Here is a 19,278-nt window from a genome sequence, read left to right as displayed (position 1 = left end):
CCAATAAATTACTTTATTAAAAGATTTTGCAAATGTTTGTAGTGATATTTATAAAGTTAATTCTAGTGCGGTGTTATACAAAGTAAGAATAGCGCTTGTAAATTACCTTTGAAACGAAAATTTGAAACACTTAACCGTGGGTTTGGAAAATAATAAGGTTTAAAAATATTGGGCGGAAAATTTTAAAATATTGGTGAAAATTAATGAAAGTCGATATGATTCGATAAGTAAATGTGAATTGGCCTAGTTTTAGCACTTTTTCAGACATCCTTTGTAAGGGTTAGTTTGACCGCCTAAATGACTGAAAGCAGGCGGACAGACAAACCAAATAAGCAATATCATTTTGAGATTTTTTTACGAAACCTATACCTTGAATAATTCTTTTTCAATAAATGACATCAAATTACATTTTTGATTTTAAATTAAATTTAATTTGAAAGATAAAAATATCAACATTATGTTATCTGCTATCTACATAAAGATAACACGAGCTTTCTCCGAGTGAGAATTGGCTGGTTAAAGCAAACATTCAGCTAGCGTATGAATCATTGACACTCTCACTTCTTGAGCTGCTTAAAATAACAACATGTTTTTTAAAATCTCATCTTGTAAAAAGGCAAACCTTATGGACTTGAACAAAGAGAATAACATGAATGATAAAAAAAAATGTAGACCCAAAAATAACAATCAAAAGTGCATATTGATCCATTGCGGTGAAATCCTCCTTTTTTTCTAATTTCAGTGGATACTTTTTCATCCTTGCTATTTTTGCTGACACTGTCGGAAGTTTTGAAAAAATCTTCCAAATTGTTTTCTTTTCGTTCTCTTGTAGTGTCATTCTGTAGTATATCGGGACTTTTTAGGTCTGTAGTCGGAAACACTTTGATAGATTCATTATTTTCCAAACTAATTAATATATACATAAGAAAAGAAAGTATGTAAATAATTCTTATTAAAAAGAGACATTTTAGACATCATTTGTTGGCTTATCTTACCATGTTCGATACTTTTTTCAATTTCAGTGTCTGTGACATTTTCTGTTTCTGACAATTTTGCACCAAATCTGATGATGCACTTGATGAATCATTCAGAATAACCTCCTTATTAGCCGAGGGTTCTTATTTGTCTTGTTGTATGTCATATCGAGTTTGATCATCATCATCTTTCTTCACTGATACAGTCTCAGACAGTATTTCTTTTTCTCTAATTCTATACTCTGTCCCGAGTTTTTGCTTCCACCACTTTTCATTTGATATTTTGATAATAATAAATACCTTTGTGCTCAAACTACGTTCATCCACTAATACGAAAAATGTCCAGATTACGTGTATCTGTTTTGAAACGCCCTCTCTACCGCTTCAGATTTCAATACACATCCCAAATTAGAAAGTCTACGGGGATTTTGCATTGCATTGCATCAGCCATTAATAAGCCCGGATGATAACGTTGAAAAATTGCGCGAGATGTCCCGAGTAATTCCGAATGGAGAAAAGATGTAAACATTTTCCATTATAAATCTCCGTAAGAAACTTGTTTTCGTTCCTTAATGAGTGAAAAGGGATAATTTGTCAATGAAGATATCTTGGATATATTCCATTTCATTGATTTTATCTATACTTCTTTCAAGGGTATGTGTATTTTTATTAAAAATCATCAAAACGTGATGCAAGCAATAACTTGGGACGAACTGCTGGAAAAAAATTTCCTCACCAGTTTTTTCTTTTTCTGTTGTAATGTAGTATCATTTTTCAGTATTTCAGAAGTACTATCAGTACTTGATGAGAGGTCTGAGACTTTTTGATGTTAGTCTGAATATTTTTATCGAAATGAATAATGACAACGTGGCATCATAACGTTAGCGGGTTATGTAAATTTTTCTGCAATGACCGCTACCTTCATAACCCGCATGAATCATCAAAGAAAGCATTTTATTGTTTATATTTATATCTTTCTTTCATTTAATTAATAAATTGATTATGAAAAGAAAGTAAAAATCACTAAATTACTATTAATATACATAAGTACGTTAGCTAAAAGAAATAGCCAAACGTCTCCTGTGAGACTTTGAGTCTGACATCATCATGATTATTTCGTGCACTCCGTGATTTTTCTTAGGTCGCTGTAGGTTACGGCCAAACGATAAAGAGGGCGTGTCAATTTTTAGACCTGTCAATTTCTTTTCAGTTTCAGTCGCTGTAGATTTCGACCAATCGATAAGCAGGGCGTGTAGATTTCAGTCTGGCTGTTTCTATAGAGCTATTAATTACATGTAACTATAAGTTTCCGTAAGAAATATAGGGAATAATATACTTGGTTGATGTAAATATTCAGCACTGGATGTCGTCGACCAAGGCTGTGCTTACAAATTGATTCCCGAGCGTTAGCGCGGTACGGTGATTTGTCTGCACAGCCTTGGTGTGTTAATAGGACCAGTGACACCCAAAAATAAGCACTCAATGCTTATATTTATATTCATATTGATGTTTATTTCTATGAAGTATATGAAAGTATTTATATACACTCTAAGCCAGGGATATGAAACATGCACGGAACAGCCATATTACATGTAGAACCATTTTATCAAGGCCTTGGACTTTCAGTAGGACGTAAAGTATTAAAATGACGCTGGTATCAAGCGAAATATACACCGATTGCGTGGTCTTAGCTCAAAAGTCAGACAAATCTTGTTGATTTCGAAGAGCCATGGCTGAGTAGCCAGCAATAAATAGACAGGCCTACGTCACATTGCCGTTTGACACAACTGCCCAAAGTCCATGCTCTTGTTAAAATGATTCTAACGTGTTATTTAGTTCGCTTCCGTGACTAAAAATATAGTGCCAGAAACTTTGTAGAGAAAAATCTTTTTTATTAAAGAGTAGATATAATTTAATTCATAGGTACATACTAAATACATTATTGGTTATGAAAGTTTGAACTTTCATTTAATCTTACAAAAATAAATAAATCATACTCAAACGTTAATATTTGTGCTCATGGTGGGTGAATTCAAACAGGCTTCGTCGCAGATTTCCAATGCAAACATAAGGGGAAATAAATATCAACATTTGTACGTAATTCACTTCAAGGTGGAAGAACACATGATCACAAAATGGCTGACCTCTGATCGAAACGACATTCATTTATTAAAACGATTTTATCGACGGCAACACGTAACTTACTGCATATAGACTACTAATCGAGTGGATAAAGTGTCGGGCTTGTGATCCGTACATCTCGAGGTCGAATTCCGCAGGTGCTTTTGTTGTTACTTACTGAATAGAATTTTAAGATATTTGTTTTTTATCCCCAAACTTCAAATTTTTCGCTTATTTGACATATAAGTACAGTTTGTTTTTAATTATATCTTTAATAATCAAATAATTTACTGCTAATCTGAGTTACGTTTTCCAGGTGTGCTATTCCACCTTAAGTCTTTTCATCGGTGAATCTTAGCATTAATGAAATTAAAAGTAATTTTGTATGGAAATGGAATTACTCTTTGGAAATAATGGATTGTGAACATTCAATCAAACTCTTATTTAGAATTTAAAATTGTACACCAATTAACCTAGAGAGCTTAGTGTATTCCTCTTACTATAGAACTAAATTGTGCCAAGGCTGAAGTGAAATGCATTGTTATTACAAAACACACATGTAATATTTCCTCTCTCTCTCTTTCTCTCTGCATTTCACAATGCATCCATACCACGTGTAGTTACGTAATGGTGGTAAAGTGCAATGATACCAAAATATGGAGATTTAGATAGATGAGGGGTCGGTTGTATTAGAAACTGAACGCCTGCTTTTTTCTCTCTTAAATAAAATGTTACGTAATGCTTGATGGTCTTAAAAACTCTCTCTCTCTCTCTCTCTCTCTCTCTCTCTCTCTCTCTCTCTCGTACATCTGTGTAATAGATGTACTACATCTGTCTACAAATATTAAAGGCGGCTGGGGTCAAGAAACTAGCCATCATAACTTACTTACAGGAGAAATATTTGATATAATCCGAATTTATATAATTGTTGGATGAAAGACCAAATCATATTTAACCTTATCATAAGTTTATTCCATCTTCTTACATACATATATATATAACAAAAAAAATCAACTTGAATCACAAATATTTCGCAAAAATTAGCAAAAACCTTAACAGCAGAAGGAAATAAATCTAGATTACATTTTAAAAAGCAACAAAAGTTGAATAATGATAACAAAGTAAAAAACAAAATAATTTTCACACTGCAAACATATATCCTTCACCTAAGTGAATTTAAGGGAATTTAACCATTAGATATCGTTCATTTTTTAAATATAACAAAAACTATACCTGATTTAGGTCGTTATACATATTGGTATAAAATTAAAATTGGAACAAATCTCATAATTTCTTTTTAAATTATTGAAAACAATGTTTATTTACATGTACCTTAACATCGATTTATAACCTTTAAATGTGTTAGATATTTAGAATAGGTTGATTTAAACTGGCGTATGCGTATCAAAATCTCCAAATAGTGTCATTTTTAGAACTTCAATGCCTTTTCTTTTATAGAGTGGGTCTGGGCTCCATACTTTTGTGTATTCTATATAAGGTTTAAAGGAAATCAGACCGATTTCAATCAACAAAAAGGTGGAGAGATGACCCACTATACTTTAAAAATGTCATTTTTATCCCAACAATTGAACGTTTTAGAGAAATACTACAAGTCCGTAAATTCGTTGTTGGAGTTCCATTTCGCACTTCACAAAGAAGTTTGTTATGACTGAAATGGCTCAGTGGTTAGAGCACCAGACATTAGGTAACATTATAGAGCTAGGGTTTTTAGGTTGTGGGTTCGATACCACCAAAACTTAAAAATTTATTTTTGTTCTTATTGTTTGTTAAAATATTCAAAACTGAATATAGTTAGAAACTGTGCTTTGTAAACTTGTAATATAACATCATCTAGTATTTTTGGTTGAAAAAAAAATTAATTTGAAATTGTTTTTTACGATAAAACCAAATGGGCATTTGCGCTATCTTGTCCCCCCATCTTCTTTAAAAAAAAAAGATGGGCATCATATATTGGTCACTTAAAACAATATTATAAAATAGATATACATTTTGTAGAAAACAATTGTCAATTTTAGAAATGGAATAAGTAACAAACATTTAATAGAACAACTGTCCAAATTTTTAACTTAGACTTTTTGGTTGATCTAATATTGTCGATTCAAGAATATTCCTAACGATAATAGATACAGCATGTTTGTTCGTCAGAAAACATTTGATATATATTGTATCAAAAATGGAGGAAAACGTGTCCCGTGAATATGCAGTCTTGGGTGATATTCCCAATTTTTTTTTTTGGGAACATGCATGCAACTGCACTGTGATGACCCATGACAATATTGCATTATGTGTAATAATGCAATGCTCGCGCCTGGTCTGCCCTTTTGTTGTTTCAATTATCACGAAATCCCACGATGATGCAATCATTATATTAGGAATCTCAAGTTTTGTGCATTTAGCTCGTATTCTTGAAAATTAGTTTTGTTTTCGAGAGAAACCCTGATGTTCGAAGAATCGTAAAGTTAGTACCTTTTTTTTTGGTATGCATCTGCGTCGAACACATGCAGGTAAATCTAGAAGCTAAAGGTGGGATGGCCATTTGGTGATTTTTTTTTTCAAAAATGATCTTGATGTTTAAATTTTAAATAAATCTTCTTATGTAAGATTAATCAGGTACGGTTGTCAGATGAAGAGATAGAGATGAGCTGGATCATTGCTTATACCTAAACTAACGTTCTCTCTCTCTCTCGTTTTGAAGCACATACAAAAGTTAAGTCACATTTTATGATTAACCATTTTAAAATTAAATAAAAGCAACTAAGAAAAATACAACTTCATCCACACGCAGTTACGTTGTTTTGATGTTAAACAGGCATGGTCATGATATTGCTCGTTAAATCTTTCTGTTTTTATTATCTACAATGTTTTAGAAATGCATTTCTAATGAGCAAATGAAATTTTAAAGTGAGCATCTCAGAGAAAGTCATGCAAAAGAGTCCACAAGCATGGTTGATGTATCGATATCAATTTTGGTGTGCAACATAGTATCAATATGCCATAAAATTTGCAACATATGTTTTTGTCATGGTTGGCATAGTTCATGAGTAAAAGGCATGTTACTAAAAATAGAACAAGGGGTCAAAAATGGGAACAAAAATCATGAAATCTACACATATTTCAGGACCTCTCAACTAACAGTGATAATACATGCATAGAAACTAGTTATAGGGGGTAAAAGCATGTTGTCTAGCATATCATCTGGGGAGGTACATTTATATAGAACTTATCTAGTTGAAGTACAAAAAGGTCATAAACTTTTCAAATTGCTACGTTTAATGAAATGTTCAAATTTTACCAACTTACAAAGCATTAATTTGGGGTCTGTAAACGCTTCAATTTCTTTTATTGCAATTACACCTCTAAGTACAGACCATGAATAGTACAATATAAAAAATTTGACTTTGGACTCTATAATATATGTCAGATATGAGGTCACCAATAAGACTGGTATTTTCATTTTTACAAAAAAAACGTTAAAATGGCTAACATTCAATTCATTTAAATCTATACCAGAAATGTTCTGAAATATCACAGCATTATTTTGACAATTTATACAGCAAAAAATAATAAAAATTAACTTTGAATATTTCAAAACAGGAAATACAAGTTGTCATTAATAACGCCATCATATAAGTACATTACGTATATTACTGTTATTCATAAAAACTTCAAACTGCATGTTGTTTTTCCTCATTTTGGACTTTTATCACTTTCTTTGAAGAAGGTAAAAAAAATTCTTATGCTTTATGGTTTTAACAGAGAATACTAAATTAAATGTTATTACTCTAAAATAAGCTTTGCAAATATTAATTCCAATATTTTCAAATACTAGAATAAAATTTGTTACTAAAATAAAAAAACTTGTTTCCAAGGAAATACAATCATTTGCATTTGTTTAATTTCCAGAGAAAACCTAAATATATTACTGACAGTGCATTGAACCTTCAGAGAGTTAACTTTTGGTGGTGTCTATTTAGAACTGATAATAATCTTTTATATATAACTTATCTATAAATGAAATGAATCATTGGACTAACGTAACCTGTAAGTTGCCATGCTCACACAATCATAAAAGATAAATACCAAATGTAATAAGAAATACATTCATGCTAAAATACAGATACTGAGTGTATTTTTTTTAAAACATGGAATTTTTCACCTTTACAAATATCTTAAAGTATAAAACATTGATAATTTCCATGTAAATGCATGTTATACAGGTTGCCACAGAGATATCCAAAGGTAAATTAAGTATTTGCTGCATAAAACACATTTTCATACATGTCAGATACAGTCTGCTGACGTTCTTCTGCCTTAAGATTCATAACAATTTCTTGAAGATGTTCATCTGTTTCTGGAACTTCCACTAAAAGAATCTGTCTGTCCCTATAATTTTTCTTCTTGTTGTTAATATATGATGCAAACAAGTTTCTCAGTTGATTTGCTGTTAGCCACTCAAATGGTCTAAAAAGGCGCTGTCCATTTTCATCACAAGCTTTTTGAAGTTCTCCACTTAGAGCTGCATAATTCGGCCGTTTTCCTGTCTTTTCACAGCTTTCAAAAATCTTCTTTACATACTCCTTAACATTTAAGGAGAACCTATTGCATTTAGCAACAGATTTCAATGCCCATCCTCCTGAACTTTGGGAAAAGATACCTGTATCACAACTCTGAGACAACACTGTCTCACAAATGTGAGCATATTTCTCTCGGATGGCAGAACACTTCTCAACCCAGATTTTGATGCCACAATCAATTCCGGTCTCTTCAGCTTTCCTGTAAAGGTGATTGCCTAATGCTAGATGTTTCTCAAGGTTAGCAGACCTCACATACTGTTTCTGGCAATAGGGATCTGGACATGCATACAAATCATTATTCAGGGGCCCCTGGTCCTGATCCTGGTCCTGTTCCTCCTCCATTTCATTTTGAATGTTTGGGTTCCTCATTCTAACACAGACTTGCCCAACATCAACTGCATGAGATGGAAATTCTTCTAACACCTATAAAGCAATAAAATCCAAATTATATTTGTAATTTTTAGACTATATAGCACATACATTTGTAATTATACTACAGAAACTATATAGTAAATGCATTTGTAATTTATATAACACAGACAAAATAGCTAGTATGTCTTCTTTATGATATTGAATCGAACATTATACAAGTAATGATTATTAATTTTTATAAATAACATTTACCTCAAAACCATTCATTTCTCCAACATTAAGATGCTGATCCTTTAAAGTATTAGTCTCAATAAGGCATCCACAACCAATCTGATATGCCCTTTTTGCAATAACTGAATCCACATCAAATCTGAAATTGTTCAGAAGGCTAATCTGAGAAATTTTGGATTTTATCTTTGGCTCCTCTGCATTGTCAATGGAGATAACACAGGTCTTTGTTCCTTTCAATCCATTATTACTTTCTAAGGCTCTCTTCAAGTCTGAGGCAGAAAGACTATCATTTCCCTCATTCAGAAATCTAGCCACATGCATTCGACAGGAACCAGTTTTACTGTCACAAAGATCTTTTTCAGACTGTGCTTCACTGAAGTTGAACTCCTTGATGGTAATAGGAAAATGACTGTGATTCGATCTGACTGATAAAGGAGATTAGTGGTGTACAGTGATAGCAACCAGCATTGTTTGTCTTCATGTAGATCTCTTTCAGGTTTGGAAACTGCACTGATAGAGTCAAAAGAAGGTGTCTAATAATATGAGCAACGGAAAACCAACCTTGAGTACCATTCTCAAGGATCCGATATGGATATAGGTGTTCAAGTCAAGATGGTCTGACAAGATGCTAGCTGTTGGTTCAGGGTCACTCTTCTTGGTAATTAAACATGAAATATGCCAGCTAATGCCCTTTTTTCCAAAGAAGTCTGACTGTGTTTCCCTGTACTGGAGGGGTAGAAACTTCATGGCCCAATCCATTATAAGAAATCCCTGGTTTGATTCAAGGTGTTGTAGGATGTCTGATCTTGCAAAGTCTTGGTGCACGGTTCTAAGAAGATGAGCCTTCCAGTCCTTGATGGCTTTTGTTTCCATGGTAATTTCATGCTGCAATTCCTCCATCAAATCCTCAGATGGTATTCTGACTGTTTTAGTGGCTTCAGTGATGCCCTCTGTAAGTTTGTGTGTCAAAACACAATTTGAGCAAATGTCTGAATGGTCATGATCACAGTTACTAGAAAAGCATGTGTCTGTTGGATCACTCAGGGCAAACATTGTACAATGATTACTGCATGAGGAACTTCTGCTGAAATGGCTTTTCACATCAAATTTCAAGTGCTGATTACAGATGTTGATCATATCAATCAGAGTGTCTTTTTTCTCCATATCCAATCCATATTCCCCAAGTCTTGTTACAACCTTCTGTAATGACTCCATGGCATTCATTCCAAGTGCTGTAGTATTGTCAAGTCCACGGATGCATTGCTTTCCTTTTTGATGCTCGACAGGCTTTCATGATTCTGTACAAAGATGCACGGCTGAAAGTTTGGAACTCTGTTTCCTTGCAATACTCTAGGTAATTTGCAATGATTCTAGCACTCACGGCATTTCTAATAACTTTTGGAATTTGTATTTTTTCTCCACTTGACAAATGAAGTTGCATGGTACCAAAACCAAGAACCTGGGAAATAGAGGGCATAGATACATATTCCAGAAAGTGTAGCAATTTTGGTCTGGTCAGACGTATTCTGTATATCTTTGGTGGATTTAGTATCTGTCCTGGTCCCATCACTGAAGCATGTTTTCTGGCGGCATCAATTTTGGATTGTGTCAGTGATGGTACAAGTTGAAGAAGCTTTTCCTTTGTAAAGTTGTTTGCAAATAATGACAAGATCTGCAGCTGGGTTTTTTTGTCTGCTGTGACATGATATGCCTCTATCAACTGTTGTGTAGCTTTGTCTGTTGCATCACTTTCATTTGTAGAGGATGGACTGACTTTTGAGAGAATGGTGTCCTCTTGTCCTGGGGCTATGATGGACAGGACTATCATAACAGCTTCTTTGGCCTTGCTGATGTAGTAATACTTTGCTGACTTTGCTAATTCAGACCAAGGTCTTGTAAGTTGAGACTTCAGAGGTTGAAACTTGTTATCTATAAACAAAGTTGTTATTTTTATGATATAATTTTACAAATGATATGACGTACCAGAAAGGACCAGCAAATGTTTAGAAATTCACAAATTTGTTAAATGAAGTAATGTACTCTGCAAAATAATTTACTTTTTAAGTTGCTTTCTCTCACTAAAATATTATCAATCTTCAAAACTAAGAATAAGCAAAGAGCCCTAATGCCACATCACTCACTGTGTAACAGGTCTTAGTGCGTGCTTGCATCCCTTACTATATTTCTTATATATATATACATGTATTACTAGTTACAATCAAGCATATCCCGAATGTTGTTTTTTTAAAACAAACAAGACGTTTTGATTCATCAGCATATTTGAAAGCAATTGTCTAACAAGTTTCTTGAAAATTACTGCATAAATTGATTTCAGTTAAATTACCTGAAAGTCTCGGTAATGCTTCATTTAGTTTTTCTTTTGGTGTTCTGCTCATACCAGTCTTGGGATGATGGTAAGGAAGGGTAACAAGAACTTGTGGCTGGAAAGCAATACAGTGTGCTTCATTACTAGAAATCTACCGGTAACTAGAAAATGTGAATTCATGTATAAATGCTATGTGTATGATCTTCTCAGGTAGTATGATTTGCATAGTCAATGTCTATGATTTGTCTCAGTATATTGGTTTACCATGATCTATTTATTAATTGATCAAACTTTGATATATTTAGATACACTTATGAGTTATTAAATGAATATGCAGCTCTAATAATGGAAACAACATATCTGCAAGTGACCAATGCTCACTAGTAATACCCTCGCTCTGATGTGAATATATGTACAAATCTACATTTAACAGGAAGTTGATGTACACATGGTACAGAAATAAAACCCACTATATGGCATGCCTATCCAAAGTGTGTGTTAAAATTTGAAGCATCTGTGATGAACAGCCAGTTGCTGAGAAAACTGTGACAGAAATTTTTGTTACAGATAGACAGACACACAAGGGTAAAACAGTATACCCCCTTCTCCTTCGGAGCGGAATACTAATAATTCATTATAGATACTAAAAAACTGACATAGTCTCAAGATACACAATCCTCCTTATATGGTCTACTTGTGACATATTGTGTCACACAATTGTGTTAATGGACAGACAGACAGTTGGACAGAATGATATTTCTCTTAGAGTTCCAAGAATTTTTACCGAGTCATAATTACTTTTGACATTGGTTCGCATACTGCACTGCATACATTTTTATTTTTTAAACTTTTTTTTATACACAATGCACATTAAACATTTACAGTACACATATGCATTTTACACCTAAGAAGAATATTTGTCAAATTTATAGGAAATAAGATAATATTAACACCAAAAAAGACATCAGTTGAGGCTAATATAGCTTGTAAATATGCTTTACATGTAATTGATTTGTGGCTTAATTTATCTGCATGCATACACTTACAGAGAATTTCAAACTCCATGTCTGTACCCACTGTGTCTGTGTCTTGTGAACTTAATTGGTACACCTGTATTTAGGGAAGACACACATATCAATTAAAACAAAGCAATATTGCTAAAGACCTTTAGATATATATACACTCTTTTATTATTTATCTGTTTCTGATAAGAATTGGGAAAGGTTATTGGTTTATCTTTACATATATAGTTACACATATACCTGTACTTGCATCTAGATCGAGTTAAAAAACCACCAACAATGATGCTGATGTAGCTGTTTCACAAGCAATACATGTTTCTGTTCAATTGAACTGTGTACTTACTGTGTACATCAATATCAAATGCTGTTTCTTTGTTTTCAACTATAGATGGTACAAGTAGCACTTGTATGTCAATCAAGTGGGACTGTAGATGTTCACCTATATAGGTATAATGCAAATCTTTTCAGATTGATTTTATGCTAAACATTTGTTGTATATTTCTGAATTTTGTATAAAAATTTGGTTTAACTAACAGACAGATGAAATTACAGATAAATGAATAGATTGATTTATAATTTGTCCCTAAAAATGATTCTTTCATCCCATTTATGTGGGTAATGTAGCTTTGGAATTTAATGTAAACTTGCATTTTTATGCGCATACATGAGAATATCCAAAATCAAGTCATTAACTCAGAAAGAATATCTGGTATAATTCATTTACATATGGAAAATGCACTAAATTTCATCGAAAAAAATGTGTCTGATACCATGACTCTTTGATTTTGTGCTGGTGTCTGTGTGAAGAATTCTACAAATCTGTCTACACCACTCTGAAAGTAAAATAATAAGGTCTTCTCAACAATTACTTTAAAAATAATACCCATATGAGAAGCTAAAATGTATCATTGACAACCCCAAGTTGCATATATATATCTATAATTAACAAACCTGGTATTGCACAATATATCACAATACATGCAGTTTTAAATTTTTCAAAATTTCTTAAGCTTCAAATCCATTGTTCATGCATGCATATCTACATGTTCATGTATGCTCTTAACATTTAACATATGAAAATAATCCTTAAAATGTTTATGATGATATCATTTGACATGTTACAATGCTTTCAATAATTAGAATATATTCCTTTACAATTTCTAATTGTATACATGCATGTTCGTCAGTTTATTACATTTATGTATATAACTAAATAATATACAGCAAAATTATTACCTAGTTCTTCTACATACTCTACATTGTATGATGGGGACACATTCTTCTTATGATCCATTGAGCACCTTTTGCAAATTGCTACAAGTAAATACTGCACATAAGATCAAAGTTCAATTACTACACTGTGCATTGTAACACAATTTGACACATGTTTTGATTGTGACAAGTTATTTCCATTTAGTTTATTTTTCATATGTTTGTAAAATTGAATTAGTTTTTAAAGCAAAACACACTGTAGTGATCTAAAGTACTTATACACAATAAGAACTCCCCTTCCCCCTCCCCCAGAAAACAAAACTATCTTTCATTGGATTCCCCCCCCCCCCCCTTTTGGAAAAAATTTCTGGATCCGTGCATGTACAGTTAAGGTCAATTGTTAAAGTAATTTTTAATCTTTACAGACCCTCATATCTATATTGCATCTATATTTAATAGATAAAGAGGTCCTCCTAGATATCCCCTGTTTATAAATACACTTATTTTCTCATAACATTTTATATTACATACTCTTTCAACGTCCTGAATTAAGAAGACTGTAAAAATAACTTACCTGATCATACTGGAATAATCTGCCTTGTTTTTAACCAGAGTTCTTTACACATTGTTGGACTGGCCCCTCTGTCAGCTTTCATATTACCCCGATGACCAGGATAAGAACAAGTTCTCTTTGATCTTTTCCACCGTGCTCCCAACTCTTCGCGGTGCTTCAGGCATATTTTCATAGAAAGCACTGCCTTATCGATGATGAAATACCCACTTCGATACAATATTACTATGTACTCAGGACATATGTGAGCATTAGACACACACCTGTCTAGAATTTGTGCACTTTGTAAACTGTATAAGTGATTCATAATATCCCTGTCACACTCATAAACAGAACAAATGTTTGCAAGATCACATTTAGATCCTCCGGATCCATTATAAAAGTTACATATAGCAGGAAATTCAGCTGCTAAACCTAGTGCGTTTTCATCCATTTTCATGAACAAATAGGTCAAGCTAGATTAAAATAATCTCATAGTTCCTTCTGATGGAAAATGATAAGGTCATAATGATCAAATAACTTGTATTCACCCCATTGTCATAAATTATGTTTTCAATGTGACCTCCATTTGGCGTCTTTGGCGTCTTTTTAACCTCCTCTGCCTAGAGATTGCATCAAAGGGGAGGTAAATCTTACAAATCATATTTCACAGCCAAAAATTAATTTACAGGTTTGGGGAGCGATAATATCAATATAACAAAAATATATGACAAGAAAATATCAATTTTGAATTAATTTATTCTTTCAAAATCCATTTATTCAATAATAACTTATTTTTTGAAATATAAAAATATTTAATAATATGCTAGAATATGCTTATTTTGATGGAATGTATCAGTCAATAAACTATCATTGCGTGTTATTCTTTGAGAGTCCGAAAGTGGATTTTTGAGAAATTTACACTTATGCCTTCTCCTTAAAAAATCATGATAAATTTTGAAGATGCAGGCGTTTACAGGTATATTTATACCTCTATCAAAGTTGTTTATTTTTACACATCTAGCAATATTGGCAAACTGCCAGTTTTCAAAATCTCTTTTTCATGGTTCTGTGGGCAGTTTTTAATAATTTAAATTGTTATTATGAAAAATGAAGTTTTAGGTAACATTTATATAAATAAAACAATTGTGAGAAATTTTCTATTATTTTCTTTTTTTAGTGCTCAATTTGCATTGTTTTCCATAATTTTTCTTGGTTTTTAATCCATATTTGGGCCATTATTCAAATTAGGTCACAGCTAAAAATAGAACGACACAAGCAAGCAATTGAATTCAAAATTTGGACTTTTATGGGATAATCTTTCAGTTTTAAACACTTTTTAAAATATCTAAGATGTACGCTTGTGGACGATTTTGGTAATATTGCATGACTTTCTCTGAGACGCTCACTTTAAAATAGCATTATGCGGTGCTCTTAATTTTTTGTCATGTAAACAAGGCTCGTTTCTTTTTTTTTTTTTACATAGGCTCAATATACCAGTAAAAAAATCTTAAAATATGTAATGTCAGCAAAACTGTGAGGTCCCACCGAGATTTGAACTCGGATCGCTGGATTCAAAGTCCAGAGTGCTAACCATTACACCATGGGACCGATTATGACTGTCGGTAAGTAAATACTGTATAAGAAGTTATCCCCCTTTATGCCCAGCCAACCGAACGGAAGTTGATAAACAACCGCCAGAATGCAAATTTATTCACCTAATTAACAATGCACTATGTCGGGAATTACTCATCAACGATGTCAGTAAATTCCAGGTAAGAATATTTCAGGATGTCAAAGTGGTCAAGACATAAGTCACTGTGATAATTACTGCTTTTAAAAGCCTTTGCGGACGCAGCGTAAATCGTTCCGATACCAGACGGAATGGCGGAATGGCGCGGTGATGAACGAGACAGAGGAAACCTTTATTTAACTTACCCACAGTTACCTATCGTGTTATATAATTCCTCTTTTTCGAAGGTTATCCTCTTGATTACTCTTCTATAGCTTTCAGAGCTTGCAAATCATTGTATCCGCTAAATGTTTTTGCAGGTGAAGAAATTGCAAACTCATTTTTTAATTTTACGCAAGAGTGATAACCTATATCAATACCAGTAATGAAAAGTTGATAGGATAGATATATCAGGTCGTGTCGATATTTAGATGGACTGGTGCAAAAACAAGGGGAACAAAAAACTTTCCACACCAACTTAAAGAGAATGTAAGACAGGCTCTGAAACTATTCTCTTTTGAGAAGTGGGCAGGCATAGCCTACTTGTCCACTTCTCAAAAGAGACTGAAACCATATGAATATTTTAAGTTGCTTCCCTTTGTCAGCGAAACTAACATATTCACTGTACCGTACGTGTCTTCATGTGTTTCCAATAGTTATGTGTTTCCGATAGTTGAATTTTGTCGCATGAGTTTATACCAAAATGCTTTCTTTGATAATTCGTGTGGGTTATGAATGTAGCAATCATTGCAGAAAAGATGGTTTATATATGTATTTTTTCTGCAATAGCATTCATATGGGTTATGAAGGTGGTGATCATTGCAGAAAAAATTCACATAACGTGCGTTAGCAGGTTAACGCAGGTTATGTAAATTTTTTCTGCAATGATCGCTACTGGCGTGCGACCAGTTCTCGCTGAGTACCATTTCTCACCAGTACATTGTGACGTCATTTTTCGTATATAATTTTATGTGTTGATAAAATGACGTCACAATGTACTGGTGAGCAATGGTACTCGGCGAGAACTGGTCGCACGCCAGTACCTTTCATAACCCACATGAATAACTAAAGAAAGCATTTAATTTTTTTATTAAATTTTATAATTAAACAAACTGGATACAAAATTCACAGTATCGAAACAGTTATAAATATCTTTCTTTTATTCATTTAACTCTATATTCTCATAAACTCAATGTTTTATTGAAAAAGGCAAGTGCCTCGGTCACTTAAACCAAACTCATTAATATCAGGATTATATATCTGTTTATTATATTGTGCATCAACAACCATCGTTGTTCACTTCTCATTCTGGCAGAGTAAAACACCTTGCTTGATGATAATAAAATTGTATATTCGGTAATTTAATTTACAAACATAATCTATTGCATGAGCGCGTTGACAAGTGAAATACAATTAGCCTATTAAAAAAACCCAGCAAAAAGTCGAATATTTAATCAATTCTTAGTATATAAAGTATGAAACTGACTTAAAGAAGCTTTAGTTTACTGTCTTTTGCAGAAAAAACACCTTCTGTCATTTCTGATTTTTAAAATTTTTTTGATACCGGTAATTTCCAATTTTGATCTTGGGAATTTTTAGGTATGATTTTTGGAAAAGAGGCGTGATTGAATCAATCATTAAGCCCTTCAGGCTTTATTGGAGTTGATCATGCCCCGACCGAAATTATCACTCATAATACTCTAAGAATGATTCCTTATTTCTTAATAATAAAAGTGATTTGAAAAAGTTAACATTAAATTTGTGTGCAAAAAAATAGCAAATTGTAGAGATAGCTTGGTCTGTTGAAAAAAAGCCTTGCTTCTATAGGAAATTTTGTTGATAGGCGTGCATCCATAATTCAACTTTTTTTGCTGTCATTATTTGAGGAATAAGGAATCATTCTTTGAGTATTATGAGGTGATAATTTTTGTCCGTGTAATCAAATCCAATAAAGCCCAAAGCTTTATGATAGATTTGACCACGCTCTGACCGAAATTATCATCTCATAATACATGTTTCAAAGAATGATTCCTTATTACCTGTACTTATTTTATTTCCAAATTCTACATTAAAACAACATTTTAAAACCACGCTATTTTTTCTTGTAGCACATGCTATGTATTACTATGCGGGGCAGCCAATACCGTTTTTCGGTTATGCTATAAGACATGAAATTATTGGGCTATAGGCTTCAAAATTGATTCGTAATGTTATCACAGACAAAGGCAGTTGATAATGTAAATATTTACAGTTACAGCTTATAAAGAATCTAAATTGCCTTGTCTCTTGAGAATCCTTGAACATTTCCTAGAAAAGTCTTTCATCTTCATTTTACCACTATGAGTCATTTTAAAACAGGCATATCGCCATATGAAAGTCCACAGTTCATTCCATTGTTTGATATAAATGGATAAAATTTGAAGGGTGACCTTAGTTTCATATAAACGTTTCACTTTTTTCATGACATAAATTTTATAATTGATCTCGTTAAGGTGGTATGGGACATCTGTTGATTTTAATGTGGATTAAAGTATATTATAATTGAAATACTTTCACCAGTTAAATGTTCATAATAGCTTTTAGAAATATTTGGAGAGGCAAAAAATTGTAAAAACCCCCAGCGGGATTCGAACTCATGACTTACAAATTCGTAGTGAACCCTCTAACCCACTGCACTGCACTGTTACATGACAATATTGGGAAAGAAACTACTTCCATAATTAGTAATACACTTCATTTTATTTTTTATTTCGATAAACAATACATAACAACATGGAGGTGTCCCATACCATAGTCCCATACCATAGTTCTTAATGCAAGTAAACTAAAGGTGGGGAAAATTAATTATTAATGATAATCAGCATATTTGTTAATAAGGTAAGTTGAGCTGTGCTGGAGTGGGTATCTGCTAGGGTAGCTCAGTGGTAGAACACCTCATGCAAAGGTTCCAGGTTTAATTCCAAATCCATTTATTTTTTTTAACCTGTGATCAATATCTTTTTATTTGGTCTACTGGGTCTACTGGGTCATCGTTTAGTTGACATTTTGCAAATTCAAGAGCTACTAATTGGCATCTGAGCAAAATGAGTACTGTAACAGTACATGGTTATGATAATGTTTAAAAATATAGCGGTATCTTTGTTCCATTGGTTTACTCTAGTATGTTTTATACAGGTGATTTACGTTAAAATTATTAAATGCCATTATGACAATATGTTAATGTTTTAAAGGGTTGTATTTGTCTCAGGTGCCCATTAGGGTTCTCTTCACTCTTGTTTAAATTTTTCACCATGCTTATAACAAGCAAAATTTGTATATAAAGATCACACAATGACATGCAACGTGAATTGTGTTGGTGCAAATATTTGATATCTTCTTTTTAAAAAAAAGATTATTTGAATTTTTATTTTGTCACTTAACATCTTTTGTAATGAACAAGCTACTAAATCTACTATTACAATAAAGCTTTTAAGTTTTAAATTCATCAAGTGTCACTTAAATTAAAATCAAACAGGGATCCAAATGTTCCTTCCTGATAAGTTTTGTCACCTGTTATGTCATTGTGTGCCTGTTTAATGGGTTCCTGTTCAATTTTGACTGAGCTTACCTGAGGCCTGGCAGGTAAAAATTGACCATGACATTTCCCTGCGGACTGAGAACGTGCCCAATTGCATATATGAACACCTTTCCAGGTGTCGGAAACTTACTAGTCTTTGATAAATTTAAAAATAAACAAAGATTATGGTATTTAAGTAACAGCAGTTAAGTTAAATTAGCATTGTAATGTTGGAACTAGAAGGAAAAGAGTCTCTGAAGAAGCGTTGACTGAATCATAAAAAAAAAATGTGTAGATGTAAGTAATGCTTAGTACTGATATAGCTGTAAGTCTGTTTACAGTACCAATCAATTATTAGTTGTGATAAGTGTTTTTTTGTAGGCAGTTCCTGAATTGCCTCTATATATTGATTTATATATTAGGATAAAAAGTACCTTAAATTACATGTTGCAAGATTTTCAATTGATAAATTTTTATGGCATGAAAAATGTAAGTGCATTAAGAAAATTAAACTGAAGTATATTTATACAACTGCATGTACATTGCCTAAGAGGAAGTGAACTCCTATTACATGTAATAGAGGCTGA

At 32.8% G+C, this 19,278-nt stretch overlaps 2 protein-coding genes, 1 non-coding gene and 1 pseudogene across 5 annotated transcripts in view; 1 reads left to right on the top strand and 3 right to left on the bottom strand.

Annotated features, from left to right (window-relative positions):
• Positions 1-5,289: 5,289 nt before the first annotated feature.
• Positions 5,290-9,771, bottom strand: LOC128165372 (uncharacterized). The gene is made up of 2 exons (XM_052829831.1): positions 8,315-9,771; positions 5,290-8,113 (listed from the first exon to the last, which is right to left on the bottom strand). The coding sequence occupies exons 1-2, from the start codon at positions 8,612-8,614 to the stop codon at positions 7,361-7,363; spliced, it is 1,053 nt and encodes a 350-aa protein (XP_052685791.1). The 5' UTR covers positions 8,615-9,771; the 3' UTR covers positions 5,290-7,360.
• A 908-nt stretch (positions 9,772-10,679) lies between these two features.
• Positions 10,680-13,992, bottom strand: LOC128165385 (uncharacterized; annotated as a pseudogene).
• A 950-nt stretch (positions 13,993-14,942) lies between these two features.
• On the bottom strand, positions 14,943-15,014 carry Trnaq-uug (transfer RNA glutamine (anticodon UUG)). The gene has a single exon. It is a non-coding gene; the product is annotated as a tRNA-Gln (tRNA).
• A 53-nt stretch (positions 15,015-15,067) lies between these two features.
• The window catches only part of LOC128165242 (uncharacterized), a 28,281-nt gene continuing 24,070 nt past the window's right edge, over positions 15,068-19,278 (top strand). Inside the window, exon 1 of one of the 3 annotated variants that reach the window (XM_052829582.1) lies at positions 15,068-15,178. Coding sequence is in view for 1 of the 3 variants with exons in the window: in XM_052829573.1 (XP_052685533.1) it covers positions 18,979-18,988 (10 nt within the window). In the remaining 2 variants the exon portion in view is untranslated. Of the gene's footprint in view, positions 15,179-15,308; positions 15,384-17,714; positions 18,989-19,278 lie in introns of those variants that run through there. The other 2 variants (XM_052829594.1, XM_052829573.1) reach the window with 2 other exon arrangements.

The sequence above is a fragment of the Crassostrea angulata genome, chromosome 1, assembly GCF_025612915.1.
Source record: "Crassostrea angulata isolate pt1a10 chromosome 1, ASM2561291v2, whole genome shotgun sequence".
NCBI classification, from domain to species: domain Eukaryota; kingdom Metazoa; phylum Mollusca; class Bivalvia; order Ostreida; family Ostreidae; genus Magallana; species Magallana angulata.
The sequence above is the reverse complement of the archived record's forward strand: the minus strand, read 5'-3'. Positions and strand labels throughout refer to the sequence as shown.